Source organism: Choloepus didactylus, chromosome X, assembly GCF_015220235.1.
Source record: "Choloepus didactylus isolate mChoDid1 chromosome X, mChoDid1.pri, whole genome shotgun sequence".
Classification (NCBI taxonomy): domain Eukaryota; kingdom Metazoa; phylum Chordata; class Mammalia; order Pilosa; family Megalonychidae; genus Choloepus; species Choloepus didactylus.
Genome location: NC_051334.1, coordinates 31,818,423 through 31,840,909, shown reverse-complemented (window position 1 = coordinate 31,840,909; position 22,487 = coordinate 31,818,423). Strand labels below are relative to the sequence as shown.

Below are 22,487 nucleotides of genomic sequence, written 5' to 3'. Positions count from 1 at the left end.
AGAAATAAAAGGCATCCAAATTGGAAAAGAAGAAGTAAAACTGTCATTGTTTGCCGATGATATGATCTTATATCTAGAAAACCCTGAGAAATCAACGATACACCTACTAGAGCTAATAAACAAATTTAGCAAAGTAGCGGGATACAAGATTAATGCACATAAGTCAGTAATGTTTCTATATGCTAGAAATGAACAAACTGAAGAGACACTCAAGAAAAAGATACCATTTTCAATAGCAACTAAAAAAATCAAGTACCTAGGAATAAACTTAACCAAAGATGTAAAAGACCTATACAAAGAAAACTACATAACTACTGAAAGAAATAGAAGGGGACCTTAAAAGATGGAAAAATATTCCATGTTCATGGATAGGAAGGCTAAATGTCATTAAGATGTCAATTCTACCCAAACTCATCTACAGATTCAATGCAATCCCAATCAAAATTCCAACAACCTACTTTGCAGACTTGGAAAAGCTAGTTATCAAATTTATTTGGAAAGGGAAGATGCCTCGAATTGCTAAAGACACTCTAAAAAAGAAAAACGAAGTGGGAGGACTTACACTCCCTGACTTTGAAGCTTATTATCAAGCCACAGTTGCCAAAACAGCATGGTACTGGCACAAAGATAGACATATAGATCAATGGAATCGAATTGAGAATTCAGAGATAGACCCTCAGATCTATGGCCGACTGATCTTTGATAAGGCCCCCAAAGTCACCGAACTGAGCCATAATGGTCTTTTCAACAAATGGGGCTGGGAGAGTTGGATATCCATATCCAAAAGAATGAAAGAGGACCCCTACCTCACCCCCTACACAAAAATTAACTCAAAATGGACCAAAGATCTCAATATAAAAGAAAGTACCATAAAACTCCTAGAAGATAACGTAGGAAAACATCTTCAAGACCTTGTATTAGGAGGCCACTTCCTAGACTTTACACCCAAAGCACAAGCAACAAAAGAGAAAATAGATAAATGGGAACTCCTCAAGCTTAGAAGTTTCTGCACCTCAAAGGAATTTCTCAAAAAGGTAAAGAGGCAGCCAACTCAATGGGAAAAAATTTTTGGAAACCATGTATCTGACAAAAGACTGATATCTTGCATATACAAAGAAATCCTACAACTCAATGACAATAGTACAGACAGCCCAATTATAAAATGGGCAAAAGATATGAAAAGACAGTTCTCTGAAGAGGAAATACAAATGGCCAAGAAACACATGAAAAAATGTTCAGCTTCACTAGCTATTAGAGAGATGCAAATTAAGACCACAATGAGATACCATCTAACACCGGTTAGAATGGCTGCCATTAAACAAACAGGAAACTACAAATGCTGGAGGGGATGTGGAGAAATTGGAACTCTTATTCATTGTTGGTGGGACTGTATAATGGTTCAGCCACTCTGGAAGTCAGTCTGGCAGTTCCTTAGAAAACTAGATATAGAGCTACCATTCGATCCAACGATTGCACTTCTCGGTATATACCCGGAAGATCGGAAAGCAGTGACACGAACAGATATCTGCACGCCAATGTTCATAGCAGCATTATTCACAATTGCCAAGAGATGGAAACAACCCAAATGTCCTTCAACAGATGAGTGGATAAATAAAATGTGGTATATACACACGATGGAATACTACGCGGCAGTAAGAAGGAACGATCTGGTGAAACATATGACAACATGGATGAACCTTGAAGACATAATGCTGAGCGAAATAAGCCAGGCACAAAAAGAGAAATATTATATGCTACCACTAATGTGAACTTTGAAAAATGTAAAACAAATGGTTTATAATGTAGAATGTAGGGGAACTAGCAGTAGAGAGCAATTAAGGAAGGGGGAACAATAATCCAAGAAGAACAGATAAGCTATTTAACGTCCTGGGGATGCCCAGAAATGACTATGGTCTGTTAATTTCTGATGGATGTAGTAGGAACAAGTTCACTGAAATGTTGCTATATTATGTAACTTTCTTGGGGTAAAGTACGAACATGTTGGAAGTTAAGCAGTTATCTTAGGTTAGTTGTCTTTTTCTTACTCCCTTGTTATGGTCTCTTTGAAATGTTCTTTTATTGTATGTTTGTTTTCTTTTTAACTTTTTTTTTCATACAGTTGATTTAAAAAAGAAGGGAAAGTTAAAAAAAAAAAAAAAAGAAAAAAGACAAACAAGGAAAAAAAAAAAAAAGATGTAGTGCCCCCTTGAGGAGCCTGTGGAGAATGCAGGGGTATTGGCCTACCCCACCTCCATGGTTGCTAACATGACCACAGACATAGGGGACTGGTGGTTTGATGGGTTGAGCCCTCTACCATAAGTTTTACCCTTGGGAAGACGGTTGCTGCAAAGGAGAGGCTAGGCCTCCCTGTATTTGTGCCTAAGAGTCTCCTCCTGAATGCCTCTTTGTTGCTCAGATGTGGCCCTCTCTCTCTGGCTAAGCCAACTTGAAAGGTGAAATCACTGCCCTCCCCCCTACGTGGGATCAGACACCCAGGGAAGTGAATCTCCCTGGCAACGTGGAATATGACTCCCGGGGAGGAATGTAGACCCGGCATCGTGGGATGGAGAACATCTTCTTGACCAAAAGGGGGATGTGGAAGGAAATGAAATAAGCTTCAGTGGCAGAGAGATTCCAAAACGAGCCGAGAGATCACTCTGGTGGGCACTCTTACGCACACTTTAGACAACCTTTTTTAGGTTCTAAAGAATTGGGGTAGCTGGTGGTGGATACCTGAAACTATTAAACTACAACCCAGAACCCATGAATCTCGAAGACAGTTGTATAAAAATGTAGCTTATGAGGGGTGACAATGGGATTGGGAATGCCATAAGGACCAAACTCCACTTTGTCTAGTTTATGGATGGATGTGTAGAAAAGTAGGGGAAGGAAACAAACAGACAAAGGTACCCAGTGTTCTTTTTTACTTCAATTGCTCTTTTTCACTCTAATTATTATTCTTGTTATTTTTGTGTGTGTGCTAATGAAGGTGTCAGGGATTGATTTAGGTGATGAATGTACAACTATGTAATGGTACTGTAAACAATCGAAAGTACAATTTGTTTTGTATGAAAAAAAATAAAAATAAAAAAAGAAAGGAAATGAAATAAGCTTCAGTGGCAGAGAGATTCCAAAAGGAGCCGAGAGGTCACTCTGGTGGGCACTCTTATGCACACTTTAGACAACCCTTTTTAGGTCCTAAAGAATTGGGGTAGCTGGTGGTGGATACCTGAAACTATCAAACTACAACCCAGAACCTATGAATCTTGAAGACAATTGTATAAAAATGTAGCTTATGAGGGGTGACAATGGGATTGGGAAAACCATAAGGACCACACTCCACTTTGTCTAGTTTATGGATGGATGAGTAGAAAAATAGGGGAAGGAAACAAACAAACAAACAGACAAAGGTACCCAGTGTTCTTTTTTACTTCAATTGCTCTTTTTCACTTTAATTAATATTCTTATTATTTTTGTGTGTGTGCTAATGAAGGTGTCAGGGATTGATTTAGGTGATGAATGTACAACTATGTAATGGTACTGTGAACAATCGAATGTACGATTTGTTTTGTATGACTGCGTGGTATGTGAACATATCTCAATAAAATGAAGATTTAAAAAAAAAAAAAAAACCTAATTAGTAAATACTTTAATGCCTTTTGATTGAACACTCCTCCCAATTTGATAATGTCATTCATGTAGGGCCTAGTAGCTGGATGGGACATAAAGAGAATAAGAATTAGATTTATATAGGGTGTTGCTTTCATCTGTCAAAGACAAATTCTAGACAGTGAAAATGAACTGGAGTTTGAGTCTTTGGAACTCCGGTATCTCTTTTTCAATTTTAAGATAGATCTACTCCCCAATGGCTTCTGTCACAATAGCTACTAATGGGTTTCTCTAATCCTTTTTTCTTAGAAATGAAAGTTGTGTGTTCTTCTGTTAAACAAGTTACACAGTGTCTCAAGGCACTTTTGATACCTAAAACTCTTAAAGCTTTTATTTTTCACCTTTCCAAAATGTGAAAACAATAGTGCAGGGTTTTACAAATCTAAAAACTTATGCACATGCATTTAAATGTATGTATATACATTTAACTGCAGTGCTGCATTTATCAAGACAATGGTACTCATTCAGCAGCAGCAAAAGATACACTTTTAACCTTGTGCAGTGGTTTGCAAAGAGCCGTCTACTCCATGTGACCTTTTCCCTATGGTGACCAAAATCCATTATATGCACAACCACCAGGAAGAGAAAAACAGTACGTTGTTTTTCTTGGTCACCACTGTATCTACAATTCCTAGAACTTAGTAGGCGCTCAGTGTGCATCTGTTGAATGAATGGATGGATGAATGACATCTGGTAATTGTAGGCACTATCTTTGCTCTAAAAGGATGGAGTGTTGCTAACTTATCGGTAACGAGATTACAAAACAAAAAAACAACAAAAAATTAACTCTTTAACATTAAATCCTAACTCATTGACTTCAACCATCCAAGCATATGAATTAAAAAATCTACACATATACCAGAATAGAGATATTTGTTCAAGGTTTGTACATACTAAATTTTGAACCAATCGTTTATGAAAGTTTGTGGCAGGGAACCACACATAATTAAAATATTAATAATATTTTTTCTAGTCAATGAGTTTGCATTATACGGTATGACAAGGAGTAGGCTAGTGAGGTTGGCAAAGCACTGGGTTTGAACCTAAAAGACTTAGATATAGACACCAAATCTGATTCTTAATAGTTGTGGCCTGGGGCAAGTCACATAAAATTTCTAAGGTTCAATTTTCTCAACTTTGCAATTAGGCCAATGGTAATACCTGTCTCAGCCTACTCAGCAGTGCTATTGTGAAAATAGTGTAATGTTATGTGGGATTATATGGAAAATTCTTGTCAAAATGTATAATTACATGTCTCAAGACTCCCAAAATCCATCTTGCTTCAAGTACCCCAAATCTTGAAACTTAGTGTACATTAAATTTCCATATAAAGAATTCTAAAAACAAATTACCCTTAAGAATGTGTTAAACCTTATAAAATTCCATATTTATATGTTAAAAAAACTTTAAATAAAATGTTAACAATAGCATAAAATATACATAAAGTTATTTCCAGATTTAGAAAATATCCTAAAGGTTAAAAAAAGTTTAAAGTAAAATGACAGAATACACATAGGCTAAAAAGATTTTGACAAGAATTCAGTAAGAAAATCTTATATACTTTCAATCATAATCCTTTACTCTATTTCCAATGCTAGCTATTACTTTTCCAGAATTCATATAAATTCTTCTATTAATTTTTGGTGCCCAACTAAATAATTTACTTTCTTATATTTCTCTTGAGATACAGAATGAAAACTCTAAATTGTTCCAAGTTTCCATGTACCATGGCTTTTATCAAGAGCAAGACTTTGTTTTCTAGTTTATTTGTTTTTTGTTTGTTTGTTTGTCTTGCTTTTTTCTCGGGAGGTGTTTTTAATGAAATATTTTGAAATCATTTATTTTTCAATTTTATTTCTGTAACTTAAAATCCCTTTTTCTGAGTTCAGAAACATGGCAAACTAAAAGTAATGAAGCTCTAAGAGGAAGAAAAGTGTGATCAGTGAGGTTATTTTTTATTTTCTTTGGAGTTTTGAGATGTGTTTTCATTCTTTATTTTTTTTCTTTTGCCATTTAAAAAAGCCAGTTTGTGTCCATTTTTCCTGCTTAACTGTGTATTCTTAAGCATGCTCATACTTCAACCTTAAATTCAGTTGAACTTTATGAATTGCCGTTTTGTAGGTCACAATGGTCAAATACTGACAATATCATATGGTTCAATCTATACAATGACTTGTATCCAAATCTGCTTATTTCTGAGTCCTAATGAATGTCATTAAACATTCTGGGGGAAAAAATCAAGAACTTTGTATTAGAAATCTCATATGCTCAGTGGGCAGCAATTACTATCATTTCCCAAATTTAATTCTTCAAACCTTAGGCAAAAGGATAAAGGATGTGTTCATTAGAAAAATCTCTGGGACTTCCATGGAGGTAAGGAAATGGTAAAGAGTGTTAGGGTTCTGCTCCCATATCATCTTTATTTTTATTTTTTGTTGTTGTTTTTCTTTAGATTTATGCATTTCGATACAAGAATATTGTTAGGCACCATGGTTTTGCTTTTGTATCACCCCATGTAAAACATTATGATGGAAAGCATGTTCTCCCAACATCAACCTCATCAGTCTTATAAAATGGGCATAGCATTACCAAAATGTTTCCTATTTTCCAAAATACTTTTTTACGTTTTGTGTTATGTTGTATAGATTTGATTATATTCTCTTTTTTTAAATTGAGTTTTATTGAGATATTCACATAGAGTCATACACAGTGTACAGTCAATTGTTCATATAGTTGTGCATTAATCACCGCAATCAATTTTTGAACACTTTCTTTACTCCAAAGAAATAAAAACAAGAATAAAAATAAAAGTAGAAAAGAACACCTAAAGCATTCCATTCCTCCATCCCACCCTATTTTTCGTTTAATTTTTGTTCCCATTTTTCTACTCGTCTGTCCATAAACTGGATAAAGGGAGTGGGAGCCACAAGGTTTTCACAATCACAGAGTCACACCATGTAAGCTACATAGCTATACAATCGTCTTTAAGACTCAAGGCTGCTGGGTTGCAGTTTGACAGTTTCAGGTATTTCCTTCTAGCTATTCCAATACACCAAAAACTAAAAAGAGATATCTACATAGCACATAAGAATACCCTCCAGAGTGACATCTGGACTCCATTTGAAATATCTCAGCCACTGAAACTTTATTTTCTTTAATTTTTCTTCCCACTTTTGGTCAAGAAGGCTTTCTCAATCCCACAATGCTAGGGCTAGGCTCATCCCCAGGAGTCATTTCCCGTGTCCCACATGGGGGGGTGCAGTGAGTTTATCTGCCAGGTTGGCTAAGAGAGAGAGGCTACATCTGAGCAACAAAGAGGTTCTCTGGGGGAGATTTTTAGGCACAATTATGAGTAGGCTTAGCCTCTCCTTTCAAGTAATAAGCTTCATAAGGGCAAGACCCAAGATCGAGGGCTCGGCATACCAAATTGTCAGTCCTCAATGTTTGTGAGAATATCAGTAATAACTCTGGTGGGGAAGTCCAACATTTCGACATTTTTCTCCAGTTACTTGGGGTGGGGTGGGGTGGGGGTTGCAAATACGTTCTTATTCTCTGCCCAAATTACTTTGGGATGTATTGGGATTTCACACTAACCTATACAAACCTACCAGATCTCACTTCCTATTCAGAGTTCCAGATTAAATTCTATCTTGCATAGTAGTTGCAATATCATGAGCTTGCTTGAAAGAGAAGTATCATACCCTCACTTCCTCATTTCCTAATCCCATTCCTCAGAGGTAATCAGTTTCTTGGGTTTCCTTGGATTGCTATATTGCCTTAGAATTTTCCCATAAAACTTACTTGACCCTTCTCTGCTCAGTGACACAATACTTAAAAGCATATCCTAGTTCTCAAAAAAATGCAAACATGAAATGTCATACATTTAATTTTTTAACTAAAAGAAAAACTCGCTCCCACCCAACTCTTTTATACCCTGAGTAAGAACCAGTTTTTCTATCAAGATTTTCTGTAGAATGATTTAGACAATGTGCACAACCTAACACATGCACCAATCAAAAAATGACTTGTGAAATCACTTTCAATTTAGTTGGTGCTATTGAACTAGAATCGCTGTCGTTGAGGAACACTTGGAGCAGTGAAGTGCAGATTTTTGTTTTTATTTTTTTCTTGTTAGTGCTCTGTGACATCTGGGAAATTTGGGCAGAAATAATTCTGAATGAAGGACTGTGTTTGTTGTTAGGTGTCTGAGGTACTATGAGGAAACCATGGGGAAACTCTGCCAGGAAATGCAGATGGATGGTTATTCCACTATTTACTCTAACAGCTAAATAACCAGTAAAAAGTAAAATAGAATAAACAGGGAAATATCTGAACAGCTCAAAACATCTGTTGGGAACTGAATGCATTTCTGAAATGGTTCAAGAACAATGTAACAAATCTTAAAGGTTCAATGATTCCATTCAAATTGGGTTTTCATAAGCAAGTTAAAATTCAGAGCTTCAACTCAACTTTTCACTTCAATTCAACAAATGTTTTTTAAGGTCCAAGTACTGTTTTGTAGTATCAAGGGGATGGGGTGCCCTGTGATTCCCATGGGAGGATGTGATTCGTTTGACTGAATAATTCCCCAGGCTGGCAGGGAACTGAAACCTGCTACTCAGGATAAGCAGGAATTGTGCCTTTTAATAAGAAGGATTGTTTGGCTGGGGACCTGATCTGTGGGAGCAGAGTAGGGTAGGCCATTTGAGCCCCTCCCAATTTCACCACATTTCATGGCAATCCATAATATTAAGGCTTAATTTTAGGCCTTATACCGCAGGTCCTTAGACGGAACTTTGAATATAAATGGAATTTAGATAATATTAATAGCTAACACTTATTTATTATGTGCCAGGACCTTGAATCAACCATATGAGGTAGGTACTATTATTATACCCATATTCAGATAGGGAAACTGAGGCACAGAGCAAGTTGAGTAACTTGCTAAGGTGAAATAGTTTGTAAAGAGCATAGCTGGAATTCCATCTGTGTGTTTGCTCTTACCCACTATACTATACAGCTTCCTGATGTATAGAAACAATGTTAGTACAGGTAAAAATTTGTATCAAAGTGTTGTATCTGAGGGATAATAAAGAGATTATCTTTCCCAAATGAAAGTGTCTTTGTTGGCAAGGCATTGGGAGATCAAGTTGGATAAAAACTGAGTCCAGCTTTTTCTGGAGACTTGAATTCCAGAAAGATGACCTTGAAATTGGTCCAGAAATTCACAGGCAGGATTTTGGTCGGGGAGAAAACTGAAAGTTGTAGGATCAGTTGTAGACAGGAAAAACTAGAGGTAAAAATAAATTAAAATGGTATTTGTGTCCAGCCTATCTGGACCCATTTAAAAATCCTGCCCTTAATCCAGCCCAGTATGTCAGGACTCACATTACTAAAGTGTTTGGGGGTATCCCAAATGTTCTAGACCATCCACTTTTGTCTCTTGGTAAAAAAAAAAAAAGAGAGAAAAAAAGAACTTGATTTTCATATATATGTTTCTGTCTCGCTACTTGAACACTCTAATTGGTTGAGGAAGAATTTTCTAGGAGCTGTGAATTAATTCCACATTCCACAAAACCAAGAATCTCTGTGAGCTTATAGCCTGGAATTCTCTGTCTGCACCTTCTTTTTTGTTCCTCTTGTTTCTGGTAGCCCACAAACACCTTAACTACCATTGATGGCTGAGTTCCTGCATTTGCTGGATGCTTCCTTTGTTGCATGCTACCAGCAGTGCCCCTATACTACCATCTTGCTTTTCATCATTCATTCCCTTTGCCACCTCCAGCAAACAAGATTTGTTAGTGTCAGGGTGATATTTATGCCATAGGAGTGGCTGAGATTATCCACAGAGGCATGTGAGGAAAAGAGGCCTGGGAAAGGAACACAGGAAAAGATGCACCTTCCCGAATCGCGGCCAGACCTGTGTGGTGCACTACATGGGGATGTTTGAAGATGGAAAGAAATTTGATTCCTCCAGGGACAGAAACAAGCCCTTTTAGTTTATGCTAGGCAAGCAGGAGGTGATCCAAGGCTGGGAAGAAGGGGTTGCCCAGATGAGCGTGGGTCAGAGAGCCAAACTATCTCCCCAGACTATGTCTTCCATGCCACTGGGCACCCAGGCATCATCCCACCAAACGCCACTCAAGTCTTTGACGTGAAGTTTCTAAAACTGGAGTGACAGGAATGGCCTCCTTCCGCTCCCTGTACTTAGATCTGCCATGGAGGGATCTGGCGCCTCCAAACACGTGCATGTGAATCTGTTCGGAGCTTTTCCTGATGTTCCACTACACTCTTCGTATAAACATCTACCCAGACTGAGTGTGTTCTATCACTCAGCTTTGCTTCTGGCATCTCCATTTCCTCTTCCCCGTTCTCCTCATATATGTGTTGACTTAAAAAATATGCCATAAACCTCAAATTATTAATTATTTGTTTTGGTTTTGGTGTGATGATTCAGTTTCAGTCTTTCGGATCTAGGTTTCCAGTTAGGTATATGTTCAGGTGTTAACAACACAAACAATGGGTTAACCTTAGAATAGGAATTGGTGTTTGGGGGAAGGGGGTGCAAGAACTTTATTTTATTTATTTATTTTTGGATGAGATTTTTATCTATTATATATTGAACATTCTTGCTGCTATGCTGCAAAGCCCCTAGCAGATCTGAGGCATTGTTGAGGGCTGAATCATTCTCCAAGCTGAGACATGTCCTTGGATTGAATTGAAAGCCCTACCCAAATCCGAAATGGGAAATGGAAGAGCCTTTGCCTCCACCAGCCCCACCCTATCCTCTCCTCAAACCCTCTGCCTTTTGAAAGCAGATGGTCTTCACTGTGGTGTTGGGCACTACAGGTATCCGTTCTGGGCCCGCAGGAACCTCTGAAGCCTTTGCCATGGCCTGGCTTATTTTCTTTTTCCATCCTGTGGTTTTTCTAATGGGTTTTCAGGACTTTTGTAATCTTCTCATAGCTGTCAAAGCTCCCCCACCTCCTAAATTTTAAGAACTTTAATCGAAAGTATAAATTGAAGGTCCTGTTTGTAGACACTTAACAACCAATGAAAGCTCAGCCACCTGACAAATCCTTGAGTGTTCTCTTAAGAAAATGATGCTGGTCATCGCAGCTTCAGCATCTCCTGTTTTTTTCTGCTCAGCCCCCATTGCTGATCTCAAAGTTCCCTGGCTTTTCCTTCCCCTCTCACCCCTTTGCTGACCTGTGTAGTGCTTTGGTGAGAGAAATTGTTGCTGCCCCCCACCTCACCCTCCCATCTCCTGTACCATATGAGTTTTGAATTATTATTGCAATAAAAGTGCTTTATGCTGACAAACAACAACAACAACAAAAACAAAAAACCAATTCAATTCTTAAAGGGAAACTCATGTTTCTAAATATTTTTTGCTCTGAAAGTTTAGGCTTGTATTATTATGTATGTGTTAAAAATAAACTCTTATTTAAACAAGCTTCTCAACTAGAAATATAAATTAAAGCAACAGGGTCCAGAAACTTCTGTTTTTCCTTGCTTGAGATATCTGGATTTCATCTTTCAGTTGTGAAAGATACTTCACTAATCTAATTTTTCTCACTTTAAGAGTATACAAATAAAGACCTTCTATTTGCTTGTATGAGCCAGACTCTCAATGGTACATTTTTTTTAAAATATTAAGGACTTAAATTTATATAAACTCACATGCAAATGCCTTCCAGAAATTAATATTTCCTTTTTCAGAAAGAGTGACTAACAAACATCTTATAGAATTGAAATGGCCTGGGGGAGGTCAGTTGACAGGGATCTGACAAAATTAAGAAAGCAGTTGAGTAAAGAGTGGGTACTTCATCATTTTGACATCATATTTGCAGATAAAATAAGGAACTACTCAGGGACAGAAGCAGAAATGTTATATTCTATAGTGATCCTAGGGATTTTTCTATCACCATAGCAACTACAGGGACCATGGTTTCATTTTTTAGAGGGTCAGAAACTATAAAGATCACTTATTTCTAGACAAACTAAAATAGTAAAAAGCTATAAGAGATTTCATCTCTGACTTTAAACTATTGAAACTGCAACAAAATTTTCTTTGGTGCCTGTGCCATTTTTCAGTGTGCAATGCCTAAGGGACACAAGTATGTGCAGGACTTTAAAAAGGATTTCCTGGACTCCAGCCAATTTTGACAGCATTCTCTGAGAATGCACCAAGGAGTTATTATCTAGATATTCAGGGAGTGTGACATCTCTTGCCCCAGTTTTTGCATTTTGCTTTTCTCATTTAAGATAGAAAGTTTTCCTGCTTTTGCAACATGCTGCCCAGCATTGCTAAAACCGTTTATAACTCGATTTAGAGCAAATCGACCATTTTCCAGAGAATTGGGTGCTCTCCAAAGATTTGGATTAAAATCAGGAAGCTTTGCAAGCTCAGATCTTCAGAAAGAAATCATATATATAATATGTGTGTGCATATCTATATATATCCCCACATAAAAGCCAAACCAGATAACTTTTATTCTGTTGGGGAAGATCCTCCTCCTCTTCCATTGACTCTCCCTCCCCCCAACACCCACACATACACATAGATAGGACCCTATAGCCATGCATTTTAATTGTTTGGGCTGCCAAACTACAGATTTAATGTGGCTGGCGCCCAATGCAAATTTCCATGTCTTAAGAGGAATCATGCAGAGAAGTTGTTAGAGTTCTGGATCTATGCACACGGTCTGGGAAGCCAAGCTAAGATGGAGTCCATGGCTTATGGCCTCATGAGATGAGCCAGAAATCACGCTGCCCAGGTCAGGCAAGTTAACAGAAGCAGCAAAGAAGTCATATTGATGTATGTTTTTAACACCAGACCTGATTATGCTAGTGGCAGAAATCTAAGTATCCCAGCCACGGCTCCAGGCTCAGAGCCATCAGGAGATGGCAGTCAAATTAGCCAAGTGACTAAAAGAAAACAAAGACTATAAGAGGTGAGTTTGAGCCCAGTGAATTTTAGGGCATTGAAAACAGATACCATATCTATCCTATCTTTTTTTTTAAATAAGTGGTTTTGGTTTCGTTAGTAGTGAACTTTACCCCAATAAGGAAGTGTCTGATGTCAATTAAAGCAACTGCAATGAGGTACTAAGTTATTTTCTATTGTGTAGTGAAGGAGTTTGGTGGTGAAAGACAGTCTGCTCGGCTCACATTTGTATTTTCATACTCCTAAAATGCTGAAATTGCTCTTGATAAGATAATCAATGACTTGCTCACTGACAAATTTGACTTTTCATTGCTTTTCCTTCTAGAAATTTCAGCTGCTTTTGACCTTTCTCTAGCTCCCTACCTCCTTTCCAATATTCTTTCCTCCCTGGGTTTTAAATTCTTGACTTCTCATAAGTCTGATGACAGTTTTCTTTGGGCATCCTCCTCTTCTTCTTATGCCTCTGTTTTCCATCGGGGTTCATCCTTGGGCAACTTATCTTCTCACTCATTTAACTCTGAAATCCCTTCCTGAGCAATTTCACCATCTTCTGTGCTTTGAGATAACACCTGTATTCGAATAACTAGTGATTCTGTGTGTAACACTGATAGAAGACAGTTTTAACTTGCATTCCTCCAGAGAAGTAATTTCACAGATATTTCTGGGTTGACATGTCTTCCCTTTCCTAGTATGGTAATACTTTGCCTATCAGATGAGTACTTTTACCACAGAGTTAAATTAAGATGCTTAACAGAAGACATAATAAAGCCTTCCCAACACAGGATGTATATGGCTGCAGAGACTACCTTGAGTTTTTATAAACAACCTCTTTCTGTGACATTCATTCATCTCACCCATAATCACTGGGTCTTACCCTGTCTCTGAGCTGATGTGCAAGACCTGAGAACACAGCTGCTTTCTTTTTTAGGTCCCCATTGTAAGCATTAACTTACTTCCCTTACTACTGACATTATTGGTGTATGTCAGTACTTCTGCAGCTTAGTCCTTCCCCAACATGAAGTCTTAGAATGAGGCAAGAAAGCCCTTTAAGATCTATCCATCCTCTTTCTGATGCTGCCAACTCTGACTTTTGGAGTTTACTTTCAAAGCCTGTCTTCAGGGAAGCTTCAGGCTCAGCAATTGCCATTCCCTATCCAGACTAGTCTTCAACTCATATTATTTGTATTGGGATTTGTTAAGTTTTTTTAATCTATATTTACCCTGACAGGAGACATGATATCTCTGAATCAGACAATATCTCATTAATTACTTAAGAACATCATAGTGCCTGTTCCCTGTGCCCCACATCCCTGTGGGGCAATGCCATAAGAGCCAGATGTTCACCTGCATGTTCAGGAGGCACACCACAGAAGAGAAACCTCCAAATTATGAATATCGGAACTTATATAGGGCAGATGGCACTTCTGCCTCTGAAGGAGAGAGAGAGATCTTTGCTCTGGAATGTCAACAAATCCTGCCCAGAGAGAAGGGAAGGTCTGTAGGTCTGTTAACCTTGGCATATATGTTAGAAGAGGAGCAAATGGCTCTGGGAGACCTAAGTTTCCAAACCTCTCTGGAGCAATACACTAGCTTTAACCTCCAAGCCTGTTTTCTATTTAACCATTCTTTAACCCAGTTGCCAGTGTTCTTTGGTCAGAAAGCCCAGACCATGGAGAAACATGAAAATATGTATGGCCCAACAATAGTTGCCATTTGATTCTCAAAATCTGACTGCAACTGCCAATTGAACATCAACAGACTGATGTCCCAAAGACTTCTCAAAATGATCATGTCCACAGATGAACTCACTCACGTACATCTACAAAGGCATGCATGCAAGTAACTTGTTCTCCCATCTGAAATCCTCTTACACAAATCCATCACTGTCCATCTGGATGCCTGAGCTGGAAACCTGGGAGTCATTCAAGTCTTTCCTCTTCTTCACCCCAGCACAGTCACTGATTTCTGCCAAGTCTCCTTCATAAACTCCTTTCCTAACTGAACTCAAATATGCATACTGATGGGGATATCTGATTATATTAATGATTTTTGTTGATTTGTAGATGTAAAAATGGTATTATGTTCCTTGAAAACAGTTTTTACATTGTAGAAATACATGGTGAAGTATTAATGGATAAAATGATATAATATCTGTTTGGTTCAAAATAACCCAGTTGAGGAGGTGAGTGGGTGGGAGTATAGATGAAACAAGGTGGTCCCTGACTTCGTAATCATTGGTTCATGGCAGTTCATTGTTCTTTTCTTTCTACTTCTGTTTATATTTGAAATTTTCTATAATGAAAATTTAAAAAAAAATCATGGTCTCCCACTAGCTACTAAATTTCCTGCAGAATTTTGAACTTGGGATTCAAAGCTCGTTATTAAACATTTCCAGCCTCTCTTTGCTGGCTCATCTACCTCTAATCCTCTATATTTCCAGAGAATCAGCCAGATATGTTTACTCATGGTCCCTATCTTTGCTTGTGTGTTACCTACTACATATGTTGTCCTTTCCACTTCCACTTCTTAGCTACGTCTATCTCAAAGTGACTTCCTTCATGAAAACTTTTCTTAGTTTGTACCCAAATATAATATAGGATTCATCCCTCCTATGAACGTTCAGAAAAGATTTGGTACCACTTAGACCACTCATCATATTCTCTCTTGTTATCTAGCTTCTACACTTTTATTTTTTGCCTTCAAATCTCCAAACAACCATAGCCTCCATAACTACCAAAATAAGTTTCATCAAAAACGTCTTAAAAACAAATAAACAAATAAATCTATGCTTCACCCACATTTACTTTCCCTGTATTCTACTTACACACGGAGAGAGCTCAATATATATTTTCTCAATTCAATTGTCTATAAAAACTCAAATAAAACAAAATAACCAAATTCATACCAGCAAGACTAGCCAAATATGTAACTTTTTAGCAACCTTCTTTGGGAATCAATATTTTAAAAAGGTTTTAGTATTTACATAATGTAATTGTGATTTTTCCTCATAAATCTAATATAGACAAAAATTAATGGAGTTAATTCATGAGATACATTCATTCAACTGATAAATATTGGGCACCTACCATATGCCAGGTACATTTATATGTATATAATTGGGGAAGTAATAGGTTTACAGAAAAAATCATGCATAAAATACAGAGTTCCCATATACTCCTCCCCCTGTAACTTTAGTATGCATTAGTATGATAACTTTATTACAATTGAAGAAAGAATATTATTATAATTGTACAATTAAGTAAAGCCCATAGTTTGCATTATGGTTCACTGTGTTGCACACTCCTATGTTTTTTTTTTTAATTTTTATTCTAGTGACATATATACAACCTAAAATTTCCCCCTTTTAACCACATTAAAATACACAATTCAGTGCCATTATTACATTCACAGTGTTTCGCTACCGTCACATCCATCCATTACGAAAACTTTTCCATCACCATAAACAAATTCTGCACCAATTAAGCATTAACTCAACCATTGCATACCTCTACTCCAGCCCCTAGCAACCTGTATTCTAGTTTCTGACTCTTCACATTTGCTTATTCTAATGATTTCATGTCAGTAAGAGCATACAATATTTGTCCTTTTGTATGTTATTTTCACTCAACATGATGTCTTCAGGGATCATCCATGTTGCATGTATCAGAACTTCATTCCTTTTTACAGCTAAATAATATTCCATTGTATGTATATACAACATTTTGTTTATCCATTCATTTGATGATGACACTTCAGTTGTGTCCACCTTTTGACAAGTGTAAATAATGTCACTATGAACTTTGGTGTGCAAATATATGAGGCCCTGCTTTCAATTCTTTTGGGTATATAACTAGGTTCAAATGGTAATTCTATACTTAACTTTCTCAGGAACTGCCAAACTATTTTCCACAGTAGCTGTAGCATTTTCAGTTCCCACTAACAATGAAAGAGTGTTCCTATTTCTCCACATCGTCTCCAACACTTGCTGTTTTCCTTCTTTTTTTTTTTAATAGTAGCCATTCTAGTTGGTATGAAATGTTATCTCATTATGGTGTTGATTTGTATTTCCCTGATGGCTAATGATATTGAGCATCTTTTCATGTGTGTGGTGGGGGAGGGGGCACTTGTATATCTTCTTTAGAGAAATGTCTCTTCGGGCCTTTTGCCTTTTTTAATTGGATTGTTCATCATTTTATTGTTGAATTGTAGGATTTCTTTATATATTACTGTTATTAAATCCTTAACAGATATGTGGTTTCAAAATATTTTTTCCCACTCTGTAGATTGTCTTTTGACTTTCATGGTGAAGTCCTTTGATATGCAACAGTTTTCAATTTTGATGAAGTCATGTTTATTTTTTTTCTTTTGTTGCTTATGCTTTGTATAGTGTAAGAAATCATTGCCTAATACGTGATCCTGAAGATGCTTATCTATGTTTTCTTCTAGGACTTTTATAGTTTTGGTTCTTATATTTAGGTCTTCAATCCATTTTGAGCTCATTTGTGTATACCATGTGAGGTAGGGGTCTACCTTCATTCTTTTACATCTGGATATCCAGTTTCCCTGGCTCCATTTGTTGAAGAAACTATTCTTTCCCCATTGAGTACATTTGGCATGCTTGTCAAAAATTAATTGGTGAGAGATGTGAGGGTGTATTTATGAATTCTCAATTCAATTTCATTGATCCACATGCCTGTCCTGTGCAAATACTATGCTGTTTTGATTGCTATAGCTTTGTTATAAGCTTTAAAATTGGGAAGCTTGAGTCTTCCAATCTTGTTCTGTTAGAAGATGGTTTTGTACTTTGTGGGACCCCTAACCCTGCAATATAGATTTGAAGATTGGCTTTTCTAGTTCGACAACAAAGGCTGTTGGAATTTTGATTAGTATTGAATTGAATCTGTAAATCACTTTGGGTAGAATTGATGTCTAAGCAATAATTAGTCTTCTAATCATGAATATGGCATGTCCTTCCATTTATTTAGGTCTTTGATTTCTTTTAGCAATGTTTTGTAGTTATCCATGTATAAATCTTTATATCCTTGTTTAAATTTATTCCTAGATATTTGATTCTTCTAGTTTCTATTGTAAAAGGTTTATTTTTGTGATTTCTTTATCTAATTGTTCATGTCTAGTTTATAGAAACACTACTGATTTAGGATGTTGCCCTTGTACCCCACCACTTTGCTGAATTCATTTTTTATCTCTAGTAGTTTTGTTGTGGATTTCTCAGGATTTTCTTTATATAAGATCATTTTATCTGAAACAGGGAAAGTTTTACTTCTTCCTTTCCAATTTAGATGCCTCATTTCTTTTTCTTGCCTAATTGATCTGGCTAGAACTTCCAGTAAAATGTTGAATAACAGTGGTGAGCAGTGGGCATCCTGTCTTGTTCCTGATCTTAGAGGGAAAGCTTTCAGTCTTTCACCGTTAAGTATGATATTAGCTGTGAGTTTTCATATATGCTGTTTATCATGTTGAGGAAGTTTGTTTTCTTTTCCCAGTTTTCTAAGTGTTTTTATTAAGAAGAGGTGCTGATTTTGTCAAATGCCTTCTCTGCATCAGTTGAAATGATCATATGTGTGTGTTTTCCCTTCGTTCTGTTAATGTGGTGTATTACATTATGTGATTTTCTTATGTTGAACAACCCTTGCATACCTGGGATAAATTCCACTTGGTGATGGTGTATAATTATTTTAATGTGCTGTGTGATTCAGTTTGCTAATATTTGGGGGGGGGATTTTTGCATGTATTTTCATAAGAGATTTTGGTCTGTAATTTTCTTTTCTTGTGCTGTCTTTGTCTGGCTTTGTTTTTAGGGTGATATTGGCCTCATAGAAATTTTTTTGGAAGTGTTTGAGTAGGATTGATAGTCATTCTTCTTGGAATGTTTGGTAAAATTCACCACTGAAGCCATCCTGTCCTGGGCTTTTCTTCTTGAGAGGCTTCTAATTATTGTTTTAATCTATTTACTTGTTATTAGTCTATTGAGACTTTCTATTTCTTCTTGAGTCAGTGTATTTAGTTTGTGTGTTTCTAGATGTTTGTCCATTTCCTCTGGGTTGTCTAATTTGTTGACATACAGTTGTTCATAGTATCCTCTGATAATTTCTTTTATTTCAGTGTGGTCAGCAATAATGTTACCATTTCGTTTCTGATTTTAGTTATTTGTGACCTTTTTTTCTTTTCCAGTCTAGCTAAAGGTTTGTCAGTTTTATTGATCTTTTCAAAGAACCAACTTTTGGTTTTGTTCTTTCTCTCTTTTGATTTTTATTCTCTGTTTCATTTATCTCTATTTGAATCTTTGTTGTTGCCTTCCTTCTGCTTGCTGTGGATTTATTTTGCTCTTCTTTCTCTAGATATGCCAATTGTGAGGTTAGGTCTCTGATTTGAAATCATTTTTCTTTTTTAATGTAAGCATTTAGAGCTATAATTTTCTTTCCCAGCACTGATTTGCTATAGCCCATATGTTTTGGTATGCTGTGTTTTCATTTTCATTTACCTCAAGATGTTCCTTTCTTTTTACTTTCTGGTCCTCAATCTGACTCATTTCAATTGTCTTGTCTCTAAGTTAGCTGATTCTTTTTCTGCCAGCTTCTAATCTTCTATTGAACCTATATAATATGGTGTTAGAGACAGACAACTGGATAATCTAATGTTAGGTAGTTATATGTTCTGTTAAGAAAACTGAAGCAGAGTAAAGAGAATAAAGAGTGGGACGAGAGTGGGAGATGGGTAAGGAAAGAAGCAAGGCGACCATTTTGGTGGCTAATGTAATAATCCAGTTGAGAGACAACAGTAGCTTATATCAGAACTGTAACAAGGAAAGTAGTGAGAAGTGGTAAGATTCTTGATATGTTTTGGAACTAGAGTCAACAGGATTGTCCAGCACTTTTGAATACTAGTCATGGAAAAAAATAGGTCAAGGATAATTCCAAGGTTGTCAGCCTGAGTAGCTATTAACTGATATGTTATTTACTGAAATGGGGAAAACGAGGAGAGAAGCAGTATTAGTGGGTATAATTCAGAATTTTGTTTGGGCTGCATTAAGTTTGAGGTATTCATGAAACATCCAAGTGTCAAGAAAATAGTTGAATTTGTGAGTGTAGAGTTCAGAGAAGTCGGGGCTGGATATAAAAGTTTAGGAGTTGTTGTGTAGGCAGTATTTAAAGTTGTGCGATTGAATGGGAGGTCGTATATATAGAGAATGAAAGAAGTTCCAGCACTGAGCCTATAGCCCTCCAGTTGGAAGACATAAGTAAAAGGAGAAGGGTCCACTCAAGGAGACTGAGAAGCACTGGACAAGAAGGTAGAAGAAAACCCCTAAAATTTCAGGTTACAGAAGCCAAATGAAGAGTTTTAAGACGGAGGGAGTGATCAGCTGTAGCAAGATGATGACTGTGAATTACCCATTGAATTTGTCCATGTTGAAGTCATTAGTACACTTGATTAGGACTGATAACGTGACCAAGTCAACAATTAAGACTTGCAAGACTGTTACTTCTGTGGATTTATATGTTTCCGTTTTCTCTTTCCATAGACAGCTGATTCATTTCTTATTTGTATTAAAATTTCAATATTACAGAATGTAAAAGACAACCTACAACAAATCTCAGGTCGGATTGATGTTATTCACAAAAAGAAGCCAGCAGCATTGCAAAGTGCCACACCTGTGGAAAGAGCAAAGCTACAGGAAGGTCTCTCGCAGCTCGATTTCCAGTGGGAAAAAGTTAACAAGATGTACAAAGACCGACAAGGGTAGGTAACACTTTCATTTTACTGAATGGTTGTATCTGATTTCAGGGAACTCTAGAATCCATTTCAATGCCCTCCAGGGGCAAAAAAGAGGTAGGGAAGAAGAGAGAATCACTATCATTGGTTAAAGGTAAGTGAAGTGAAACAATGTCAAACAGTTCAGACTAAGGAGCTGAATTCTGGAAATTATTCTGTAATGAAATTGGCATTACGTTGGAGTACTATATGATTTTCTAAAATTTCAGGTGATGTCAAAACAGGTTTGGTAATTTAATTGGAGTGGATTAAACAATCACACAATATGAAATGTGTATCTTTAGTCAAATCTGTGTCCTATATATTTATAGCAGTTGATGCTCAGATTAATATGTCTGAAATATAATCCTGTCAATAGAAAGTTGATTTTCATCTGCTGTTCTATTTTGGAGGGTCATACTCTACAATTTGCAGTTGCTTATTTTTGTGCTATATGGAATTTGTTATAATGACTTACAATAATTTTTTAGTGCTTACCTAAATTAAAATATTTAGGTTTTGATATATTTTTTCTTAGAATTATTCACATATATCCTTTAGCCTCACATTACAAAAAGGTAGAAATTTGTTTCCTTTTACATTTTAGATTAATAATGCATAAAATTTCTTTCAGTTGCTTTCAAAGTTTGCAAATGTTATCAGATGTGGTGGCTATCTTCTAGTGTATACATTCCCAAATGACTTACTTCTAGAATTGATCACAGAGTAATCAATTCTCTTATTTACTTTTCTGCCTCCTGCACAAGCTCCTTAAAGACAAGGGCAATGTTTTATTTTGTGTGATATACTCAAGCCTAAAATAGTACTGCACACTAAGTGGGTGTTCAGTGTGTCCGGACTCAAATATCTGTCCAGAAAGCTGAGAATATTTTTCCCTGGATGGTCTAATAGATTTGTCTCAAATTACTTGAAACCAGCTGGCTCCAGGGTATAAGAAGCCAGTCTTGATAAAGGAAAAGAAACTCAGCAAGCCTGTGGTGTGTATATACCACAAATTCCAAATTTAAACTTATTCTGCTGCCATGGTGCACCTTCTCTCAGTATCCCACACTGAGTCACTAAGAGCCTCTGCAGGCTACTCTGATGAATGAGATCAGTTTCATCACCTTCTTTTGGGGTGCACATTCCACTGTTAAGATTTCTTGCCTCTTTGTTGTCTCCTCCCAGATAATACATTCCCATAGTCATCCAGGCAACCCACACTGTTCCCTAAGATCCTGGAGTGTTTGTTGGGTAGTCAGGGATTACTGTGCTTCTATAGACACCTACCACTCTTGCAGTAGAGATAAAACTTTCTGCTTTTTGAGGCTTCTCCCCCACTTATAAATCATCTTTAGCTAATGAGCAAGGTATCGTTCCCTTCCCACAGAGTCATGCAGCCATTTTCCTTTCCATTCACCTTCAACTCTGGACTTTAAAAGAAGCAGAACCACTAATGCCATTTCACAAAGAGGGTGGCTGAAATCTATCCTCATATCTGGGGTCTTTCCTATTTCTAGCAAAGGATTCTCTGACCCTGGTAGACCTACTCCATCCTTATCCAGAGACAGACAGAGCTTCCTAATTTAACACTAATTGACCTTCTCTAGAAATTGGTCAGGAGCTGTTAAATTTCCTATGAGTTTTAGTCCAGAATCAGATAAAACTTTTTTAAGTAATTAGTTAGGAGCACAGGTTCTATACTACAACTTGGTTCAGAATCCTGGTTCTGATGGCAAATAGGTTTGTGTCCTTGAGCAAGTTCTTTAACCTTTGTGTGCCATGATTTTCTCATCTTTAAAATGGGCTAAGCATAGTGTTGACATCATGTGTTTGTTATAAGGATTAAATGATTCAAGGTATGTCGCGCAGTTAGCAGATTGGTTACACTTGATAAGTGCTCAATTAGGGTTGGCAGTTTTGATGATGAAAAAGATGATCTTTTGGATCTCATAGTCTTTTTTCCTACTAATTCATTCTCATATTCTTTCAAATATTCCTGAGCACCATAGAAAGCTGAATTAGATTCAGTCCTTATTTTCAAGAACATCCTAGTCTGGGAGAGGAAATGAAATACAAGCCAGTAAAATAAGGGTTG

The 22,487-nt window shown here is 36.9% G+C and overlaps 1 protein-coding gene and 1 pseudogene across 10 annotated transcripts in view; both read left to right on the top strand.

Annotated features, from left to right (window-relative positions):
* DMD (dystrophin) overlaps positions 1-22,487 on the top strand; it is a 2,178,366-nt gene that overhangs the window by 809,532 nt on the left and 1,346,347 nt on the right. For all 10 annotated transcript variants that reach the window (XM_037821041.1, XM_037821045.1, XM_037821047.1 and 7 more), the window contains one exon: positions 20,205-20,377. In XM_037821041.1, the coding sequence (XP_037676969.1) occupies positions 20,205-20,377 (173 nt within the window). The remainder of the gene's footprint in view (positions 1-20,204; positions 20,378-22,487) is intronic.
* LOC119522614 lies at positions 9,612-9,847 on the top strand (annotated as a pseudogene).